This window comes from Amblyraja radiata, chromosome 46, assembly GCF_010909765.2.
Source record: "Amblyraja radiata isolate CabotCenter1 chromosome 46, sAmbRad1.1.pri, whole genome shotgun sequence".
Taxonomy (NCBI): Eukaryota; Metazoa; Chordata; class Chondrichthyes; order Rajiformes; family Rajidae; genus Amblyraja; species Amblyraja radiata.
In genome coordinates, this window is record NC_046001.1 from 2127110 (window position 1) to 2150342 (window position 23233).

The 23233-nt window shown below is 42.3% G+C and overlaps 1 protein-coding gene across 1 annotated transcript in view; it reads right to left on the bottom strand.

Moving 5' to 3' along the window:
- The window catches only part of vdr (vitamin D receptor), a 121589-nt gene that overhangs the window by 37443 nt on the left and 60913 nt on the right, over positions 1–23233 (bottom strand). Inside the window, exons 3-4 of the mRNA XM_033015711.1 lie at positions 12823–12991; positions 6375–6505 (exon numbers count right to left, since the gene is read on the bottom strand). Coding sequence (XP_032871602.1) covers positions 6375–6505; positions 12823–12974 — 283 coding nt within the window. The 5' untranslated portion in view covers positions 12975–12991. The remainder of the gene's footprint in view (positions 1–6374; positions 6506–12822; positions 12992–23233) is intronic.

The window sequence follows — 23233 nt, forward strand, 5'->3', positions numbered from 1 at the left end:
TACGTAAACAATGCCTGGGCTGATATCTTGCAACTACATTCTGCACCAGGGCAGCACAATTATTTGTATTTGGAGTGATGTACTGATTTGAAGATGCGTGGTGAAGTAATGCTGAGAAACACTCGTGCTGTTTTACTCATTTCTTGGCATACAAACCAGACAGTAAACAGATGGACAATAGAAATTGAACAGCTTATCGTTCCTGCAGAGATACAGTAATTTATAACACCACGTTGTTTAGTTACTTATAATCGATAAGAAAGCATTGTTCATATATATCCCAGGAATAAATTAAATAACATTTCTGAAGTGACTACTCAAACCACTTTCCAATTATTTTTCACTTTTGTTTCATTGCGAGTTATCTTCGGCTTTTATTTAAAAAATATGGTGGATTTGGTAACTGTGGATCATTGAGATACTTTTACACCTGCATTTGTATTTCATCATGTTTCTTTAAGGGAAAGTCATTATATAACACCCTCTATTTCTTTTACATTTATTGTGAGGTGTTATTATGATACAGGATGAGGCTATTCAGCCCATCAGTTTAATGATGGCTCCAAGCAGAGCAATCCCTTCAGTCCCACTCCCTTTCTTATGTTCTCTGTGGCCCCACAATTGATTCTCTCATATATTTCTTTTGCCACCCACTAGTTATAGCAACCATTTTACTTCCCACCCAGTCAGTGAGTCATGTAGTTATGACTGTAGTTAGGAAAGAAGAAGGCCTTTCCGCCAACCTCTTCCATGTCTACCAAGCTGTCTTCCTGAGCCCATCCCATTTGCCTGCATTTGGCTCCAAACCTTTTCTGTCCATGAACCTGCCCAAACGTCTTTTAAACATTGTAATTGTGTCTGTGAATGTGAAATGTGAATGAAACTGAACTATATCTCCAAGTTTCCACAAATCACCTTGCAAAATCGAAAATATCTTCTCATAAAATGTTAATATATTTTTTGTCTGTGCGCTATAGATTGTTAGAATTATTGGGTCGGCATGGCGGTAGAGTTGCTGCGTCACAGCGCCAGACACCCGGGTTTGATCCTGACAACAGGTACTGTCTGTGCGGAGTTTGTACATTCTCCCTGTGACCACGTGGGTTTACTCCAGGTGCCCAGGTTTGTAAGTTAATTGGGCTCTGTAATTTGTTTGTAGGTTAATTGGCCTCTAGTGTGTAGGATGCAAAAGTGGGGTGACATAGAACTAGTGTAGGGGTGATTGATGGTCAGCATAGACTCAGTGGGCTGAAGGGCCCGTTTCCATGCTGAATCTCTAAACTAAACTAAACCTGTTGGATGAGTTACATTTTATTTTACAAATGTCATGAGAAATGTATTTAGTTGGTTTGTGGCAGTAGTTGGCACAGAAATGCCTGTTCCGGAAAAGAATCCGAGCAATTAATTGTGGGTGATTACATGCTTGGCAGCTTTCCCAAACTATCTAACAATTAGATGTGGTTGATACGAGTGGTTTACAACATTCAAAATTTCCTTTGCTTGACATGTGATTGATATTTCTTGAGATGCAATGCCACAGGTGCACACTGGCAGCAGAGTGAATTATATAGATAGAGGCAGCTGAATATAGCACTGGCAGTTGCATGTCAAATTTTATATGGGGCACAAAACCAAACGATTAATTTGAAAGGTCCAAAACTTTGTTTCTGTAGCCAATCTACGAAAGCAACTTCAGACAGAAATGTTTAAACTGCAAACTCCCAAATAACTAATAAAAAAAGTTCTCTTCGATGTACAAATTCCTGTCAGAAGTCAACTGATGCCACAAAGTGCAGCCTTACTGTTTATTGTCTAGCACCTGTTGATTTTATCTTTCAGCTATAACTCCTATGAAGAGACTTTGATTATTTGCCAAATTTAATAATGGGAATACCGTGGACCAGGCTAATATGTACAGGAGTTGTTATGAGGATTGGTTGCAGGGGAAAAAAAAAAATCAGAACTATAGTCAAGGTTCAGACGTAGTTCAGTCGGGGATGCAATCGCTGCCTGCTGGTGTTTAGTTGGTTTGTATTGGGAGTTTGATGGATTAGTGAATCAGGAAATCAGTAGATGGGTACTTGGGACAGCGAGGTTCACAAACTTTGGGGTGGGGGTGTGGAGGCTCTGTATGGGTTGAATGAAGGCCATAAGCTAGGAGTCAGAGTTATTATGGTTGTGGGGGTAGGGGGAACGGCTGGGCAGAGAGCCTGAGGAGTAGGCAGGGAATATCTCAAAGGGGATCTTTGAGTGTCTGGGACCCCGTGTCTACTCAAGCTTGCTCAGCGAGGTCCTCTTTCAGTTATGCGGAAGCAAGCTTCACACCTGCAAGAGGCTCACTGGCTGAAAATTACAGTATCGGCACCCGAATGCACACCTCTTAGCAATGGATCCACTGCTCAGGTCTGGGGTCCTGCGTGAATCAACGCAACAGGTACACAAAGGACCAGGAATGAAAACCATGAATTTAATGTAACTTACAAAATGTCTCCAAACGCTAATAGGATTTCATTGTTAGAAATTGTATTGCATAATGCACCAAAACATGGCACTATGCAATCAAATCATGAGAACAAAATCTGTCAACATACAATAGTAAATTAAATTTACATACAAAAATATTGTTAATTACAGAGGGCTTAACCTCAAACCATTAACATGGAAGTTATCTTTAGATTTGTTCAGATAAGGAGATCCCACATGATACATTCATTTGACTGACATTCTCACTATAACTAAAGAGTTACTTAGTCACATCTGTGAATATTTCTCCTTTGATAAGTGCCACTAAAATAGTGTAACATACAGTAGATCATATCGGTGATCTGCTTCCTCTCAAAACTAATCCTGTTCAGATCTTAAACCTATTCACATCAGACCAGGGTTGGCCGGCAATTAATATTTCACTTGGAGCAGAGAAAGCTGTAAAGTGCTGGCCAGGAATTTTTCCTTTCACCACTGTTTACTGAAGGGTAAATACAATTTTTGATAAGGATTTGCACAAAACAACTCAGTGGGTGAGAATACGAGCTTCTGTACTCCTTTGCCCACAATGTTTCCATCCATTAAAGCAAACAAAGAAAAAATGTAGTTGGCAAACTCAAAAGCATGACCATGGCCTTTAATTCTGGAAAAGTACAATCTTAGAAGCCATTTTAAACAATCAATGAAATCCATAAAAATGATGATAGATTATCTTTAACATTACAAGAACCAGTTTAAAAAAATCTTCCTTAGATATTTGCACGCATCAGTAAAAAATACTGTGCTATTGAAATAACTGGAAATGTTATTTATAGGCAGTTTATACATATTCCCTCTTTCTTTTAATTTGAATCTGTCGCCTTGATCACAGATTCAATAGCTCAACCCCGTTGGGCTTTTTTCTCCACTGAGCGGGACATGCCTCAATGGACTGAGTAGTCTCCAGCATTGAATGCTGGATGTTAGAAAAGTCTGCATCTGAATCTACTGCAACATTAGCAGAGAGCATTCTTCTTGATTGGGAAGAACCGGGAAGGGATTTTTTAAATAAACTAGGGTTAAGATGGAAGCAGAGCATTTATTTACTACCGGCTTTCTGCAGGGGAGGGGCGAGTGAAGAAAAGAGAGAATGGTAAACAGAGTCTGTTAATTGTTAATCTTTATAACAAATATGTTTTACCATTGCTATAAAGGTGCAGTTTTCTTTGAACCCTGTGATGATAAAGTTTTCCTCCCATTCACCAGATAGATTATTGTTTAACTCAGTTTCAAACTATGCAGTGGAGCAAGATTCAACAGCAGACAAACAGTACCAATGTTAAAATGTTAAACACCAAAGTTCTGAGGTGGTATTCCAGGACAACAGGATAAATGTCTGTGTCTCCAGTGATAATGACTAGTCTCATGAGCGAGGTTATTAATCCTCATTCATAAAGATAGTCAATGTGGATATGTTTAACGAAGGCCACGTCAGACTGACTGAACATTTTGAGGAAGCAACAACGAGGATCAATAAAGGTGATGCATTTGATGTAGCCCACATGAATTTTAGCAACATCTTTGGCAAAGTCCTACAAGGCAGCTTGATCAGAAAAGTAAAAAGCCAACAGATCCAAAGAAAAGTGGAAAGTTAAAGGTGGTGGCAGAAAGGAAAGGGTAATATACAGCGATGGAAAACTGTATTGGGGTTCCACAGGGCTCAGCGCTACTTTCTGGGATATGGTGACGAAGCAGCACAGATTGTAATGGTAGCATCTCCTGATAATCACATCAAAGGTGATGTAGTGGTCACAATGAGATACTGATTGTGAACATGCCAGATTGTATATCTGCCACAATGAGTGACACCGAGTACACTCTCCACTGGCATTCCTGAGGAGGCTTAACCACTGTGTGGGGAGAGCTGATGGAGTTGAATATGTTTTCTATATCAATGGTGGAGCTAGGGTTGTGTAGGAGAGGCTAGGGTGTATTGGGTAGCATTGGATAGATTCACAATTAGTGTAATTAATTGTGTGCATTTGCACATCTTTCTATCTGCAGAAGTATCAGAAAGCAGCAGTATTTTCATTGATTTCAAAGTTCACCTTGAGGTATTGTGTAAGATTATGACATTTCTCCTGCCATTGTGCCAGAGTAGGCATTTCACTAATGGCCGAGACAACTATAGTTAGCTTTTGCCAGCCCCTAGAATGGTGGTTGTGGCAGATCTCCTGCAGTGCTCACCACCCTCCACCCCTATTCCACCACCCACCCTAACACACGGGGCCTCATTCCTTGTCTTTCACGAATACAAGATCATTCAAATTTGTACTAAGGGGAAATAAGCAAAAGCTCTACATGTGACTGTGGATTGATAGAAAGTCTTTGTTGGGCAGCACAGTGGGGCAGCGGGTAGAGTTGCTGGCTCACATTGCCATGTTCGGTTCTGACATCAGGTGCTGTCTATGTGGAGTCTGCACGTTCTCTCTGTGACCGCGTGGGTTTCTTCCGGGTGCTCCGGTTTCTTCCCACATCCCAGATGAGCGGGTTTGTAGGTTAATTGGCTGCTGTAAATTATTCCCAGTGAGTAAGAAGTGGATGCATAGAACTATTATGAACAGTGAGTGATCAATGGTTGGTATGGACTTTTGAAGGATCTGTTCGAAGGACCTGTTTCCATGCTGTATCTTTCAATGCTTTCTTCCTCTCACTTCATATGATTACTGAAGGTTAAACATTTTTCTCAAAAATATTTTTTGTGGAAGCCAACGGTGCTCAATCGCAAAAGGCATATACAAGATACAAGTGTTCAAAAGGGAACTGCAGATGCTGGAATATCGAAGGTACACAAAATTGCTGGGGAAACTCAGCGGGTGCAGCAGCATCAAGTCTGAAGAAGGGTTTCGGCCCGAAACGTCGCCTATTTCCTTCGCTCCATAGATGCTGCTGCACCCGCTGAGTTTCCCCAGCAATTTTGTGTACCTACAAGATACAAGTGTTCCTTTATACCACAATACACAAAACAAAATGACTCTTCATAATTGCTGATTTTCTTAAGGGATTTAAATATGTGGAGGCTGAATAAACACAACAATTGGACATCATTTAGGAAGATAAATTATCTGTTGAGTGACTGCAACTGGAAGTCAAAGATGTAACTGATGTGCACAACTGTAAAATTGGATTTTGTCTGTAATTCGTAGTATGTGAAGTAATATCGATTGTATTGAAAAGAATAACGTACAGTACACAATGATATTAAAGCTAATAAAGATATTACTGAAAGTAGTGTAATTGCCAGTGCTCAGCTGGGCAGTTTTGTCACAACAGAGACAAGATTCTCCACATTCTCGATGCAAAAGATACACTTATAAAATCTGCTGACTGGTTGGTGAGAAAATATTTTTTAAACAGTATAACAACAAAGAAATAACTGCCATATTCGTGATGTGATTAACCAAAGCAATGGAAGTTAATAAACTCATCTCTGGAGCTAGGTTTCTTGGACATCGAGGCACGTAGGACATTTTGCTCAGAATGATAGCAACATGGGCTATTTAAGGGCCTGTGCCACTTGCCGATTTTTTTCGGCGACTGTCGGCATCATTGACTGATGTATCAGGTCACCAAAACGTCGCTGCGTGATGCGGCGGTGACGTGCCGTGATGACCTATGACGCGCTGTGTTTTTTCGAGTGTCGCAACGTTTTTCTGTCGCCGCTGGATTTTGAAATGTTCAAAATCTTTTGGCGACACTGATATGACACCGCAAAATTCGCCAAGTGGGACAGGCCCTTAAGGTCTTCATTGTTATTACAATTCCAAGAGCAATAGCATGTGTAGCTGATTAGCAGAAATTGTGTTCCCCAATTTCATTGAAAACTTCTTGTTTGAAGTGTAAGTACTTACATTCTTTCATCATGCCAATATCTTGGCATCGCTTGAGTCTACATGCTTGGCAATGCCTTCTATTATCCTTCGTAATTGAGCAATTGCCATTAAAAGGACAGGTAAAAGTGGCCTTTTTCTTCATGCTTCTCCTGCAAGAGGGTAGGGAGAAAATAAAAAGAAAAAGAAACTTAACAATGAAGACTATATGTATGTGATTACAAAGGACATGCACAGTTCACCTTAATTTCCTTTCTAAGAACAGTGCTAACAATTTTACAACCATTGAAAAGAAAATACTTGGCATCAGGAAGCATTGACGTTGAACAAGTTTATATGCTTTGAAACATCAGGTTAGAAGAAAACAATAGCAACCTGTCACAGATGTTCCAGTCTTAACTGAGGTATCAAGGGGGCGACAGCACGCAATGATGGAAAAGGAGAAGTAAAAAAAGCCAAGCAGGATTCCTCTTCAAGGGTGATATCCAATGACCTCTGGTGAACAGTGAATGATTGATAGGAATTGATTACATTTCAATGCTACGCCACCAGATCTGTTAACATTAGTTAGCCTCGCTTACCTTGAGAATAGCTATTTCAACAAGGACCTGGAGGGCCATTATTAAAAAGCACAAAGCTGCAAGAGATGTTTTTGTGCTATTATGGTAACTCGAATAATAGAGTTCAAGAATATTTGTCTGGAAAAAAACTATTGCACAATCCGTCTATTTTGGCATCATGCAGCCAAAAATCATTTTCTTCCAAGAGTGAAATGCAATAATACCCATTTTTGGAGGGCACATGTCACCCTTGTATCCCGGACACTATTTCGGTCTTGGTCATGCAGAGGTTGATAAGAAAAGTGTTCAAGAAGGAACTGCAGATGCTGGAAGATCGAAGGTACACAGAAATACTGGAGAAACTCAGCGGGTGCAGCAGCATCTATGGAGCGAAGGAAATAGGCAACGTTTCGGGACGAAACCCTTCTTCAGACTGATGGGGGGTGGGGGGGGGGGGGAGAAGGAAGGAAAAAGGGAGGAGGAGGAGCCTGAGGGCGGGGGGATGGGAGGAGACAGCTCGAGGGTTAAGGAACGGGAGGAGACAGCAAGGGCTAGCAAAACTGGGAGAAATGTTTCATTTGTAAGATTACAGGTAACTTAAAACGAAGTTGTCCCAGAATGGACAATCACTGATCACTGTACTGGAGAACAGTACAGGATTGGCAACTCTTCACGCAAAAGTGCTGGATCAGTATCCCTCCACTCCCACCCAACATGCCCCTTACATTGTCATCAACCATCTCCCCAAAACTCTTGGCTCCTTCTGAGGCCCCTCTAATCATTGCAACTGCCTGACCGAGCCATGCTGCCAAGCCCATAGGTCCTGATCCCTGAAGCCCCAATAAGCTGCTCAAATCCCCTGAACCCTCAGCTTTGACCCTTGTTCAGCACTCCAAACTGCATCACCACCTCGCCCCATCCATATCTCCTCTGTGGACCTGATCCGTGGCCCAAATTCTCTGACACTCCTTGAATTCAATCCATACCTCCCCATTTCTGATCCCAGGCCCCAAGCCAACATATAAATCTTCCTCAAATGTATTCTCAACATGGTTGACAGTTTTATTGTCATAAGTAGCGAAACGGAAGAATGACATTCTTACTTGCAGCAGCAGCGCAACGGGTTTGTAAACATGGTCATCAATAGATAATATAATAAACAAACAAAAACGTTCAATAAATAACAAAGATCAATATGGTGCACAAACAAAACAAAACCCAAAGTCCCTAGTACTACCAAAGCAGTTTGGAGTTTAGCTGGAGTTTGTAGTGTTTAATAGCCTGATGGTTGTAGGGAAGAAGCTGTCCCTGAACCTGGATGTTACAGTTTTCAGCCTCCTGTACCTTCTTCCCCATGGCAGGAGTGAAATGAGAGCGTGGCCAGGGTTGCGTGGGTCTTTAATGATGCTGGCTGCCTTTTTTTTTCCTTTTTTTTTTTAATTTAAAAAAACATATATTTTTGTTACAAGTAAGTAGAATAATGTGGTACCACAGTACCTAATACTTATTGACATATTACATTTCATATACAACTTCTTATTTTTAATTTAATAATAAAACTGGAGTAAGGAAGAAAAGAGTAGTAAAAGAGAAATTATCATATGGCTGCCTTTTTGAGACGGCCTTTTCCCCAACCCCGACCACACCTATGTGTCGGAGAGAACTGCAGATGCTGGTTTACACTGAAGATAGACACAAAATGCTGAAGTACTGCATCTCCGGCGGAAAGGAATAGGTGACTTTTCGGGTCGAGACCCTTCTTCTGTCTGAAATGAAATTTACATGGGGGAATCCAGAATCAAAATGGTTCTTCATACCCTGATGCAATGCCCGTGTACTGGCCCTAATTGGGTGCAGTGGAATTTCTAAGCATTTTTATTTCATTTTAGTCGCAACAGTGCAAAACACGTTGGGCCCTGGAACGTGCAGTGTAACAGTCAGAGTGGGACCTAAACATTTGGAATCCAAAGACAAACAGCTGGGGACAGCAAACTATTTTATTAGTTGTGATTTGTCAGGAAAAAATAAAAAAGTGTCATAAATTAACAGTGGACATCAACAGCTGGCGATGATTTAAACTCATGGCAGATTTGAATTCCAGGGAACATTCTAGCCCAGGGAATAAACACATCTCACTGTTAACAATTTCCAGTTGTTTTCCACAAATTCAAAAGGCTAATTCTGACATGTGTGAAAGAACACAAGGAATGCAACATCTTCCTCTTCGACTCCTTTACTCAAATAAAGGCTGGAAGAATTTCAGAAGATGTCTACCGCTCAAATTTCTTCACAATTAGTCGAGACACAGTTACTACAGGGAGTAGAGCTAGCAAGAAATACAACTGCTATTTATGCATCTGACAGACATCCACAACTGGCTTCCCGTCTCCCGTCAGAGATATAACTCGATGCATCAACACACAAATCCTATATATACTCCTCTCATGATCAGTTTAATTTCAACTGTTACATGTGGATAAAGTAGGTTCGAGTGCAGTAACAAATGATGATGTGGAAAGCTAGGCTAGGCTATATCAATCTCATTTTAACCACAAGATAAACAACTGCCTGACAATAGGTCCTGGGTTAAACTTCCTTTCTTTTCTCTCTCTTCAACATAGAGCATTTCCAAGAGCTTTAACTCAGCAGTAGAATTTATACCCTGGATTTAGAAGGCTGAGGATTCAAACCCATCTAGAGAGTTGAACATACAATTTAGTCAGACTCTTCAGTGCAGTACATCATCCAGACACATGTGGCCTCAGCTTAATGATATGATACTGAAGAGGGTAATGGAATGGTTACAGATCAACTCTGGTGTACTAATCTCCAGAGCAAATAATTTAGTTCAGACAGTTAATGGGAGGGATTGAGATACTTCTTGCGATGTAAATATTCCAGACCACATCATCCCAAACGGTTTCACCCATCTGGCTGGAGACTGGTAATGGCACCAATGGCGCAACACATGTCTTGCAAACCTTTCCAGCAAATAAAGGGTCCGTGAACCGATGAAGGAGAGAAACAGCTAATGTCTGTATATTGCAAGTAAATCGCATTTGGTTCTGTGATGTGGAGGAGTTATTGGATGCAAGCGTGTGCGAGAAAGTGATCAAATGAATGAGAAACTGAGGAAGAACATTAATGCGTTCAGGAGTCGAGAGAGTCACACTGAGACAGTACAAGAACGATATTTGACAGTGATAGGGCATACTCAAGAGCGGAGTAAGGTGAGGATGAGACACAAAGAGAACAACTGGGGTATTGAAGAATCAGAGGCGTGTAAAGGCACAAAAGGAAGAAAATAGCAGTATCAAGTATAAAAGTATGATTTAAAATAACGGCAATAAGAGGCAATGTTGACTCTGGAGGGTAGTCTTGGTCATACCTTAGTTTCAAGCATCCGATATTCTATGAGGTCAGAGGAAAATGCGTTTCTAAGCCCAGCTCAATGATTTGAAATGCAAGGAGGCGAGAAGATTTATGGACTTGGATCTTTGCCAGCATTTAGCGTGCTGCAGCTACTAAGGAGTAACTATTTACAGTTTGCTAATTATTGAATGAGAAATTGTGATAACATGTATTTAATCTTCTTGGAAGTTGAATGACATCCAGAAAAAAATGCCATAAGATATTGGCTGAACATACATACGAGTAACCCATTTAATATCTTTAAATCTGAGCCAAGCAGTTACTGTACACTGTGACAGGTTCAATACATACTAAGTATGATCACAACAGCAAAGGAACAGGAGCTGACCCCTTGAGGTTATTCCACAGTTCAAAGAAATCATGATTGATCCACATCCCAACTCAAGACACCTGCCAAGGCTTGATAACCCTGTCAGTCTGAAGGAGAGTCTCGGCCCGAAACGTCACCTATTCCTTTTCTCCAGAGATGCTGTCTGACCCACTGAGCTACTCCAGCTTTTTGTGTCGAACCCTTACTTGTTTTATCTTCGACCTAGAATCCTCAAAAAATGGAACGTATCTATCCGTCCTCTCCAGAGATGCTGCCTGAGTTACTCCAGTATTTTGTGGCCACCCCCGACTCACAAGATGCACCAGTGAGCCCTTCTTTACTAACCGCATGGTCCGTTTGACGCAGCTGTTATTGTGGCCCACACTGTAGCCCCCGAGGACAGCACTTTCTTTAGGCCGCTGCCACTGGACGCCCTCAGTCACCATGGGGCTCCCTTCCCCTTTCACCATCTGCTGCTTCTTCGCATCGGCCGTCGCTTTGTCCGCTCCACTTCCGCCCCCGGCAGAGTGTGAGCAGGGCAACTGCCGATTGGGGTGGGGGTGGAAAAAGAGGTCGCCATCTTGTGGGAGGGGAGAGAAGGCAGCCCCGTGGTGGCTGGTTGCGTCTTCTCGTTAACCGTGGGAGGATTATTAACCATCAACTGCAGTCCTTTGTTTCAACTACATACTGTACAATGATAGTCCCATACTCGGTTATAGGGGATAATTGGCAATAATGGAAGCTGCTCCCCAGGCCCTCCCTATGGGCCGTTATGACGAGGGTTTACTGTATTGGATTTATAGCTAATTTGTGCTTTTACATTTCTCTGGATTAAGACATTTAACCTCCAAAACATGCATAGAATATTAATTTATTTCTTTATGGTTGGGAGTTTCTGGCTACAGGACATTGAGCACGTTATTGTCAGTTGGAGTTTTCCAGAGATATCCATAAATCTTTCATATTTTATATTGAAGATGCTGCATTTTTTCAGCAAGAACCAGGCAATTAGCCAGAGGCTTGGAATTCTGCTATTTTGCCAAATGTACTTACCTTACAGAATTCTGTTAAAAATAGCAATTTTTAAACTCAGCCGGCATGTATATCGTTCAGGGATTGTAAATTCTAGGATCTGGTGTGACCAGCCTGCTACATGGTAGTAAATTTGTAACAAGCCATCAGATTAAACCAAAAATCCAGTCCAGGACATTAATTGAGATATTTTGCTGTTCCATTGAGCAGTCAAGTGCTGGAACCTTAATGTGAGATACCTCCTGATTTTAATATAATCTTTGAACGGATGCACTGGCTCAGTTGAAACATTCAAAAGGGAGTTTGACTAAATCCTTATTTGGGAGGAAGCAGAAAAAAATATTTTGAAACAGCATTTCTATTAATTGCTTATATGATCACAATGCACACCTCAGGTCTCTCCGTTGCCGAACCAGCAGGTCCAGGAACAGCTTCTTCCCGGCGGCTGTCACTCTACTCAACAACGTACCTCGGTGACTGCCAATCACCCCCCCCCCCCCCCCCCCCCCCCCACCCCCCCACCCCGGACACTTATTATTATTTATTCAAATCATTTGCTATGTCGCTCTTCCAGGGAGATGCTAAATGCATTTCATTGTCTCTGTACTGTACACTGACAATGACAATTAAAATTGAATCTGAATCTGAATTGAATCTGAATTGAATCTGAATCTGAATCTGAAATCAGAGAACTGAAGTGGAAGCTTTAGAAAGGAGATGAGAAGGAACTTCTTTAGCCAGGGGGTGGTGAATCTGCGGAATTTATTGCCACCGACGGATGTGGAGGATGGATATTTTTTGAGGCAGGGATTGAGAGATTCTCGATTTGTAAGGGGCGAAGGCAGGAGAATGAGGTTGAGAGGGATAGATCAGCCATGATTGAATGGCAGAGTAGTTGTGATGGGCCGAATGGCCTTATTATGCTCCTTGAACTTATGAAGCAAGTCACCCTTGGTAATGAAGGGACTGTCATACACCATCATGAGTATTGAGATTTTTAAGTTAAAACTAAATCATTGCAAATGCATGTCAACAATCCCCTAGCGCTGGAACCCGCAGCACCACTTTACATGGTACTATGACTCAATGAAACATGTTTTTTTGCAAATTGAATATAGATTTAACAGTTTCTTACCTGAAGAAGCCTTTGCAGCCTTCACATGTCATAGCATTGAAATGGAAACCAGTTGCTTTGTCTCCACAAACTCCACATATCCGTGGGCAATTTCTATCAAATTCATCATCTTCAGGATGAAATGCAGAAGTACTCACTGCCATCTGTTCCATTTCTGTGATTCTTGTAACTGTAAACAAGAAAAAAAAAATTGAAAATTTATACCCATATTGAAACAGCAATTATGGATAAAATGAAGTTACATGTTTTTAGTATATTTTTTTAATACCATTCGGCACACTTGATTGAATCAGTGGCCTGAACTGTTGACTGTAGCTGATAAGATTCTGAAATCCATTCGCAAGATGGGCAAGGCCAGCAATAATTGCTCATCATTAACTGCCCTTGAGAAGATGGTAGTGAACCACCTTCATCAAATTCTGGTGAAGATGCTCCAAGTGTGCTGTTCAGGAGGGAGTTTACACCCAACACCATTGAAGGATTAGCAAAAGATCTCCAAGTCTAGATAGACTTTAGGAGGAGAACTTGGAGATGATGTGTTTTTTCAAACCATTGCTGTCCTTGTCCTTGGTAGAAATCACGGGATTTGGAGGTCCTGCTGAAGAAGGCTTCACAAGTTACTGTAGCAGATCATATAGATAGAACACAATGTAGGCATGGCTTGTGGTTGAGGCAAATTAAAGTTCGGATGCTCATTGATTCAATATACCGCAAGGATACATTTTGGTGCAAGGCAAGTATTTTCCCTCCCTTCTATCACCCACTCCCACCACCTACATGCTTTGCTGTACAATCTTTCTTCCCAAGCAGTCCCTTCATTATCAAGGATGACTTGTTTCCACTTCGGTTCTGTGGTTTCTGAGGTGACGAATGAAGTCAATGGGGGAACGGTAGACTCTTCCTCAGATGAGGTAGGAGGTGGCTGATGGAGTAGGCAGTTTGTGAGGTTGTGCTCTCTTTACATGGCTTAGGCAGGGCTGCTGGGTTCACCCATACACGGACTTGAAGAACCAAGAACACTCAAGGACAGAGTTAGAGTTGGTATATAATACTGCTTACTGCCGCACAGACTGTTCCACATTGTTGAGAGAGTCTGTTAGTTGCCATCTAATTATTTACATCTTTACAATTTCCAGCTGAAGTTAGTTTTACTTATTCGCTTTGGATTCACAAATTGAACAAGTCTTGATTCGCTACCTCTGGTGAGAAGGAATAGGTGACGTTTCGGGTCGAGACCCTTCTTCAGACTGGGTCTCGACTTCCCTCTAGATATGCTGACTGTCCTGCTGAGTTACTCCAGCATTTTGTGTCTATCGTCAGTTGAAACCAGCATCTGCATTTGCTTCTGACACAAGATTAGCTACCTTGTTGGTGACCATCTACCGCCTGACTTGTTAGAATTAAACATTCACTATAGCAGTACATATGCAGGGTTGTACTTTAATAAACAGCAAAGGACCTAATGTATTCCTTCAGAGAGAATCTGCTTAATTCCATCTGCTGTGACTAAATAAAGGATCAAGGACACAGAATGGAAAATACATCATCTTTTGTGATGATGATCTAACCTATACAGAATGAATAACTCAAGAGGGCAAAATCCCAATGACTTATACAGATGCATGAAAAATGCCTGAAGCAATCTATCTCTCTCACATATATTTACGACTGTCTGTCAGCACCTGATCTCAGTTTAGCATCTTCACAACAGAATAAATTGCACTGGTAAATCACGTCACAAAGAGGGGAAAGATTCAATGAGAACCTGAGGGCCAGCTTTTTCCACAAAGAGGATGGTTGGTATATGGAGTGAGCTGCCAGAAGAGGTAGAAACATAGAAAATAGGTGCAGGAGTAGGCCATTCGGTCCTTCGAGCCAGCAGCGCCATTCAATATGATCAGTACCCCGTGCCTGCTTGCTCCCCCCCCCCCCCCCATATCCCTTGATTCCATTAGCCATAAGAGCTAAATGTTTTTCTCTCTTGAAAACATCCAGTGAATTGGCCTCCACTGCCTTCTATGGCAGAGAATTCCACAGATCCACAACTCTCTGGGTGAAAAGGTTTTTCCTCATCTCAGTCCTAAATGGCCGACCCCTTCTTCTTAAATTGTGCTCCTGGTTCTGGACTCCCCCAACATCGGGAACATTTTTCCTTAAGGATATTTTATGTTTCTATTAGATCCTCTCTCATCCTTGTAAATTTCAGTGAATGCAAGCCCAGTCGACCCATTCTTTCATCATGTGTCAGTCCCGCCATCCCGGGAATTAACCTGGTGAACCTATGCTGCACTCCCTCAATAACAAGAATAGCAATGGCAAGGTAGTTGAGGCAGGCATTATGACGACATTTGGACATATGCATGGATAGAAACAGTTTAGAGGGATATCGGCCATATGCAGGGAGGTGGGACTCGTGTAGATGGGGCAACTTGGTCGGAATGGACAAGTTGGGCCGAAGGGCCTGCTTACGTGCTGTATGGCTCTATGAAACATAGAAAGTAGGAGTAGGAGTAAGCCATTCAGCCTTTCGTGCCTGTTCCGCCGTTCAGTACAATTGTAGGGCGAAATGGTATGTAAAAGAACTGGTCAGATACATGCATACTTTCTGACATCTTCATCACTGGCAGATGCGACTCCATGGCTGAAGCCCTGATGTCAGTGCCATGAATAGATCAGCAGATGGGAAGAATACCAATTGTTTCCCTTATGAAAGCGTGGTGAGCAAAGCATGCAGACACATTTTCATGAATCTTACAATGACATTCCATGTCCCCGCTGCACCACAATAATTCGACACAAGTTACCCACACATCATTGGTTTAGCACACCTGTTGAGGTGAGAACGCATTTCTACGCCATTGAGTTTCTGATTAACAATGCTCTCTAACACCCAAGTAATCATTTGGGTAGATCATCTGTACACATAAAGCAAAAGAAACAGAGTGACTTCGAATGGGAGAGCCATATTACATTATTAAATAAAGTAAATAGGTAAATAACACACCTTAAAATCATTTTAATTAAATGCAATCACAAAGGTGTTTCAACTTGGATTTCTTAACCGTAACCAATGGCAGCCAACTCACTACGGAATAAACTCACAGATGACCGCAGTGGAAATAGGATGCTAATCTTCAGGGATTTAAACAAACAACATTCCTTAGTTTGAAAGCTAATCCTCTTGTATTATGTAGTAAATTATGGCAGACTTCTGTGTGGGGGCCCCCACAACCCTAAGTATAGCAGGAGTTGAGTGTGTAGTAACTGATCGCAACAAATGCTGGGTGTGAGAGAATATATAAGGGAATAAATCTACAGGCTATGACCAAGATCAGCCATGACAAAACAGCATCTTGTCACGAACAGATCAAAGAGTTCAAGTGTTAATTCTGACACTAATTCTTTTGTCCACAATTGTCTGAATCAAGTCACCAGTTCAAAGGATTCAATACCATCCTGCATTTATATAGCGCCGTTAAATTTGAAAGGTCTCTCAAGGGGCTTCATGGACATAAAATCAGAAAAATGGATGCTGAACCAAAGGAGGGGTAACTGAAATTTGTCAAAAATGAATGTTAACTGCAAATGGAATGGAATAAGAATACTTTATTGCCTCGTGACTGGGCACAGTGAGATTCTTTGCTGCATACACAATGCATACAAATAGCGGCCACCTACGGCGCTGACAAATTTACAAAGCACGCTGGCTCCCCCTTTTGTTCTCCCTTTCCCCCCACGTCGGGTCCCCATTGTCCTTTGTTCTCTCCCCCTCCCCAATTGTCCATTGTTCTTCTCCCTCCCTCACAGTGGTCTCCCCACACTGGGCCCTCCATTGTTTTTCCCTTCCCCCCTCATGGTGGTCCTCCACGCTCACACCGACTGTCCACTGCCGGTCGACCCGCGAGGCATGGCCGCCGCCGCCACGAGGCTTCACCACCGCCAAGGCCTCACCTCGTTTTCTGCCATGAAGAATCCTGTCCTCATTAACAGAGTTACTGTGGGGATGATCACCAGTTTCACCGTCGTCAGTAATCTGATCTGGTCCCTACACGTTGGTGCAGCCATCAAGAAAGCAGATCAGTGAATTTACTTTCTAAGATGTCAGAGAAGATTTGGCATGTCCACGAGGATTCACTCTAACTTCTACAGATGTGCTATAGAAAGTATTCTGATGAGATGCATCTCAGCAACTGCTCTGCTCTTAACTGCCTGAATCTGCAGAGTGGTGAACACAGCCCAGTCCATCACATCACGTTCTTTCATCCGGTCCATCCTCACGATGTGTTGCATCAGGAAGACTTGAAGTATCGTCAAGGATGCCTGCCATCCGGACCATTCCCTTTTCTCTCTTTTGCCTTCTGGAAAAACATGCAGGAACTTGAAAGCCTGCACATCCAGACATAAGAACAGCTTCTTCCCCATTGCAATCAAATTCCTCTTTTCCCTCAAAAGGACACAAAGCGCTGGAGTAACTCAGCAAGTCGGGCAGCATCTCTGGAGGACATAGATGCGTGACGTTTTGGGTCAGGACTCTTCTTTGGACCGTAAACCAGTATCAGCTGCTCCTTCTTCATCTTTCCCCTCCCCTTCCCGGAGGTGCGGCCACGTACTCTTACTCTTTACCTCGTTTGGTTATTTTGTTATTGCACATTAGTATTGTTTTACTACTTCAGATTGCACCACAAACTTGCACTGTTCTGCTGTTTTTGCACTCATCATTGTATTTATCATTACCATGTGTAGTTTACTCTGTGAGCCTCATCCAAATTAGGAATTTCATTGCACCCTGATGTACATGACAATAAACTAACATAATCCAACCCTGCTGCCATTTGCTCCCTTTGTCCCAATTATTCCACTTTACAAACTCAGCTGTGCTCAAGAATGCACAAAATAAACAAGTCAGCAAATCTTATTAAACTTGTCATCTGATACGTACATCACTGTGAAGGACAATACTGTTGTTCCATTCTGGGAAGTGAGCTCACCTGGTCCTAATACAATAGACAAAAGACAATAGGTGCAGGAGTAGGCCATTTGGCCCTTCGAGCCAGCACCGCCATTCAATGTGATCATGGCTGATCATCCCCAATCAGTACCCCGTTCCTGCCTTCTCCCCATATCCCCTGACTCTGCTATTTTTAAGAGCCCTATCTAACTCTCTCTTGAAAGCATCCAGAGAACCTGCCTCCACCGCCCTCTGAGGCAGAGAATTCCACAGACTCACCACTCTCTGTGAGAAAAAGTGTTTCCTCGTCTACGTTCTAAATGGCTTACTCCTTATTCTTAAACTGTGGCCCCTGGTTCTGGACTCCCCCAACATCGGGAACATGTTTCCTGCCTCTAGCATGTCCAAGCCCTTAACAATCTTATATGTTTCAATGAGATTCCCTCTCATCCTTCTAAACTCCAGAGTGTACAAGCCCAGCTGCTCCATTCTCTCAGCATACCTTACACAGTCTCCGGCAGCAGGCAGTTTTGGGCGTTCAGTCTTCCATTGCATCCTCTGACTTTCAATCTCCTGCTCTCTGAATGCAGTGGTGGCAGTCGGTGCACAGAAAAAATAAACGTCCTTCTCTCCAAGGAGCTATGGTAACTGACATAGGTCGGGTAAAATATATTTAGACTTTTTTTAGTTCAGTTCTTTTAGTTCTTTTAATTGAAAGGCAGGGAATTTCTTGTGTAGAGAACTACTGTCATTTCAAACGATTCCAGTAGCTTTTAACTTTTACAATGGAAATAGTGGTTAGTTCACTCAAATGGAATATACACTGAGATTAACAATCAAAAGCAAAAATAGGAACTGGTAAAGACAGCACCGCAAGTTAGGAAACACACCACAACCCTATTGATTTAGTCCACAAGGACTCAAGTGGGCACGCGGGAGGCAGAAAGTAATCTCTACTGTGACGTCCTGGAAAAAACAACTTCACCTGGGAAAATACAAACATTAGTGCAACTGCATGGCTTGTCACAAGCTACCTGCAACTATGCAACACCTGTTAAAATGTCTTTCCTCTTTAGCAAGGTACAGGTGAACTCGCTTTACATTTCGCTTGGGCAGTTTACACCCCAGCGGTATGAAAATTGACTTCTCTAATTTCAGGTAGTCCCTGCTTTCCCCTCCCCTTCTCAGCTCCCCCTCAGCCCACTGTCTCCGCCTCTTCCTTTCTTCTTCCCCCCCCCCCCCCCCCACCCTCACATCAGTCTGAAGAAGGGTCTCGACCCGAAACGTTGCCTATTTCCTTTGCTGTTTGTTGATTTCAGCTCAGCATTTAACACGATAATCCCCCAGCATCTGGTGAGCAAACTGGCACCCCTAGGTTTCAATACCATACTATGCAACTGGATCCTGGATTTCCTTTCTGAAAGACCCCAGTCTGTGCGGGTGGGGAAGAACACCTCCTCGGTCATCACACTGAGCACCGGATCCCCTCAGGGCTGTGTCCTGAGTCCGCTGCTCTTCACATTGATGACACATGACTGTGTCGCCAGGTCCACTACTAACCATATCATCAAATACGCGGATGACACAACAGTAGTGGGCCTCATCCGCAATAACGACGACCAGGCATATAGAGAGGAGGTGGAACAGCTCATGAGCTGGTGCAGCAGGAACAACCTTCTCCTAAATGTGAACAAAACCAAGGAGATTGTCGTCGATTTCAGAAGGAAAATTCAGCCCAGTCACACTCCACTTTGCATCAACAACTCAGCAGTGGAGCAGGTGAAAAGGATCAAGTTCCTGGGGGTGCATATAACGGACACCTTAAACTGGTCCACAAACATTACATCTCTGGCAAAACGGGCACAGCAGCGGTTGTACTTCCTCCGCAGGTTGAGAAGTTTACACCTCCACCCTCCCATCCTCGCCACTTTCTACAGAAGCACAATTGAGTCGGTCATGACCAGCTGCATCTCTACGTGGTGCGGCAGCTGTACAGCTGCGAACTGGAAGTGCCTTCAGAGAGTGGTGAGGACAGCGGAAAAAATCATTGGGACTTCTCTTCCTTCCATCATGGGCATGGGGTACAAGCGCTGTCTGATTAGAGCTAAGGGCATTACCAGAGCCCCCACACACCCACAATTTGGACTGTTTATACTGCTTAACTCTGGGAGGAGGTACCGCAGCATGAAGAGCGGGACAACCAGGTTCTGCAACAGCTTCATCCCCCAGGCCATAAGATTACTGAACAATCAACAAAACCGAGGCTAGAACTTGTTAAATATCGACACTTTTTAAAAACTTTTTATATATATTTATTTTACAGAACCATGCACATGAGGCATTTTTATGGACGCACCTAGCACTTTTACTTTTACTATTTACCTGATTGGAGAGTCAAATGCAACAAAATTTTGTTCAAGGTGCACTGTGTCTAGGTGTATATCTGAATGACAATAAAGTTTTCATTCATTCATTCCATAGATGCTACCTCACCCGCCGAGTTTCTCCAGCATTTTTGTCCACCTTCGCTTTACATTTCTGTTGTTTTGCTTGTTTTTATATGACGTACCTTTCCAAACATGTCGGTTTTGATGTGACACACCTTAACAATTTCAATTGAAAATTGAGACTTTGCCATGCAGACATTGCCAAACAAACTTTGAATAAAGTAACTAGAGAAAGGTTTTGGGAAATAGATCATTTTAATTATTAAGAATCTTTCTCTCAACATTCACAGGCATCCACAGTCCCAGTTTGTCATAAGACAAACAAAATACATCCACTAAAATCTTGCTCCAAGTGCCACTGGGCCATCCATGTAGTTTACTCCAGCTGCTTCCATACTGGATTCTGATGCAAAGCTGATGTGACCTACATCAAATATTGAAACATGTGAACCTCGTGAAATGAACAGTGCAAAAGCCTGCATTGATATAGCATCTTTAATATTGTACATCATGGGGTACACCGAGTCCCTACCGACCTTCAGCTGCCATTTACACTAATACAATGTTATTCTCCTTGCATCCCCACCAGATTCTACCACGCACCAACACACATTTACTGCAGTTAATTCACCGAAACACCTTCAGACTTTTGGGATGTGGGAGGAAACCGGAGCACCGGGAGAGAGAGGGGTAAACCGCGTGGTCACGGGGGGAATGTGCAAACTCCACACAGACAGCACCCAAGGTCAGGATTAAACCTGCGTCCCTTGTGCTGTGAGGAAGCAACTCACGTAAATATGCCACTAAGCTGCATCATAAGATGTCCCAATGCGACTCAGGCAAGCAACATTAGACATCATTTAACATTAACCACATAAAGGGACATTCGGGCAGCTAAGAAGGTAGATTTTAAATTGCATCTAAAAGAGCAGAAAGAAGTTTAGGGAGGAAACTCTAGCCCGTGTGGTCTAAATAGCTAATGTTGTGGTCACCGATGGGGAAGGAGACTCGGAAATTTGAAGAGAATAATCAGTAATTAAAAAATAATTATTTGCCATATCAGGGGATAATGTGTGCATTAAGATGGAGAGTGACACGGTTAATTCAGAGACGAGGGTCGTGAACTTAAAGAATGGCGACTTTGATGGTATGAGACAGGAATTGACTAGCATAGACGGGCAAATGATACTTAAAGGCTTGATGGTGGAGATGCAATGGTAAAGATTTAAAGATCGCATGGATGAATTACAACAATTGTTCATCCCTGAATGGCGTAAAAATAAACTGGGGAAGGCGGCTCAACCGTGGCTAACGAGGGAAATTAGGGATAGTGTTAATCCAAGGAAGAGGCATATAAATTGGCCAGAGGAAGCAGCAAACCGGAGGACTGGGAGAAATTTAGAATCCAACAGAGGAGGACAAAGGGGTTAATGAAGAGGGGGACATAGAGCATGAAAGAAAGCTTGCTGGGAATATAAAAGCTGACTGTAAAAACTTCTTTAGATATGTGAAGAGGAAAAGATCAGTGAGGACAAATGTAGGTCCCTTACAGTCAGAGACAAGTGCATTTATAATGGGAAACAAGGAAATGGCAGACTAGTTAAACAAGTACTTTGGTTCGGTCTTCACTCAGAAAGACACAAACAATCTCCTACTGCAGTTGTACAGGGCCCTAGTGAGATCATACTTGGAGTATTGTGTGACATTCTTGCTATTGAGGGAGTGCAGCGTTGGTTCACCAGGTTAATTATCGGGTTGGCGGGACTAACATATGATGAAAGAATGGGTCGACTGGTCTTGTATTCAATGGAATTTAGAAGGATGAGAGGATATCTTATAGAAACATATAAAATTCTTAAAGGATTGGACAGGCTGATGCAGAAAAAATGTTCATGATGTTGGGGGAGTCCAGAACCAGGGGTCACACACAGTTTAAGAATAAGGGGTAGGCCATTTAGGACTGCGATGATAAAAAGCCTTTTTCACCCAGAGAGTTGTGAATCTGTGGAATTTTCAAGAGTTAGATTTAGCTCTTAGGGCTAATGGAATCAAGGGATAGGGGGGAAATGGGGTACTGATTGTGGATGATCAGCCATGATCATATTGAATGGACCGGGTTGGCTCAAAGGGCCAAATGGCCTACTCACGCACCTATTTTCTATTTTTCTCTGGTTCTCATCAACAAAGGTAACAGAGTTTGGATAAAGTCAACGCAATTTTGGATGTGCTTGAGTATACAGTGATACAGTGAGCATTAGGTGGGGAGACATGAATCGTATTACTCAGTTACCTTTTCTTCCATTATCCATTTTGATCTGATACCACTTTCTAATCTTTCGACTTCTCACTAACAGAACTGAAACTTGTGGTAAAGATTTTGCAGTTCTCACAGGAATCGATACCATCAGCATGCAGAGAGCACACCAGTTAAGTCATCTGGTTTAAGGAGATATTTTGTCAAAGAAACCAGGAGTTCACTCCCTATGCATTTTAAAGGTAAAGTGGTTGGATACTGGAGCATAAAGAACTATTCTTGGCAAACATTGCACACTGGACAGAACATTCACAGATGGAATAATTTGAAGCAAGACTCTGATTTGCAAGCAATTAAACCACCAGTGTGATTAGTAATTAGAGGTATTTATACATCAAACATGTTCAGCCAACATGATTTGAGGTTTTGCCATATGTTCTGCTACCGCCACATCATTTTACACATTGCAATTAACAATTGCAAGTCTGCAATGTAAGAACTTTATAACACCGTTAAATAGTGGGTAACATGTGTGCTAATGTGTTTGCTTAAAGTGAAATCCCTCACAGCACAATTTAAAATGTAAACAGATCCTGATGAAAACCCAATCTTCTAACGTTGCCAAATCCCAGGTTGTCATTTCAAATGTTATAGTAATAGCCTGGTCACTCCATTTCAAGTATAGTATTACATCGGATAATGTGACGGCCTGATAGCAAGACTGGATGGCATAAGAACATCATTCTGCAGTTTGGGAGCAAC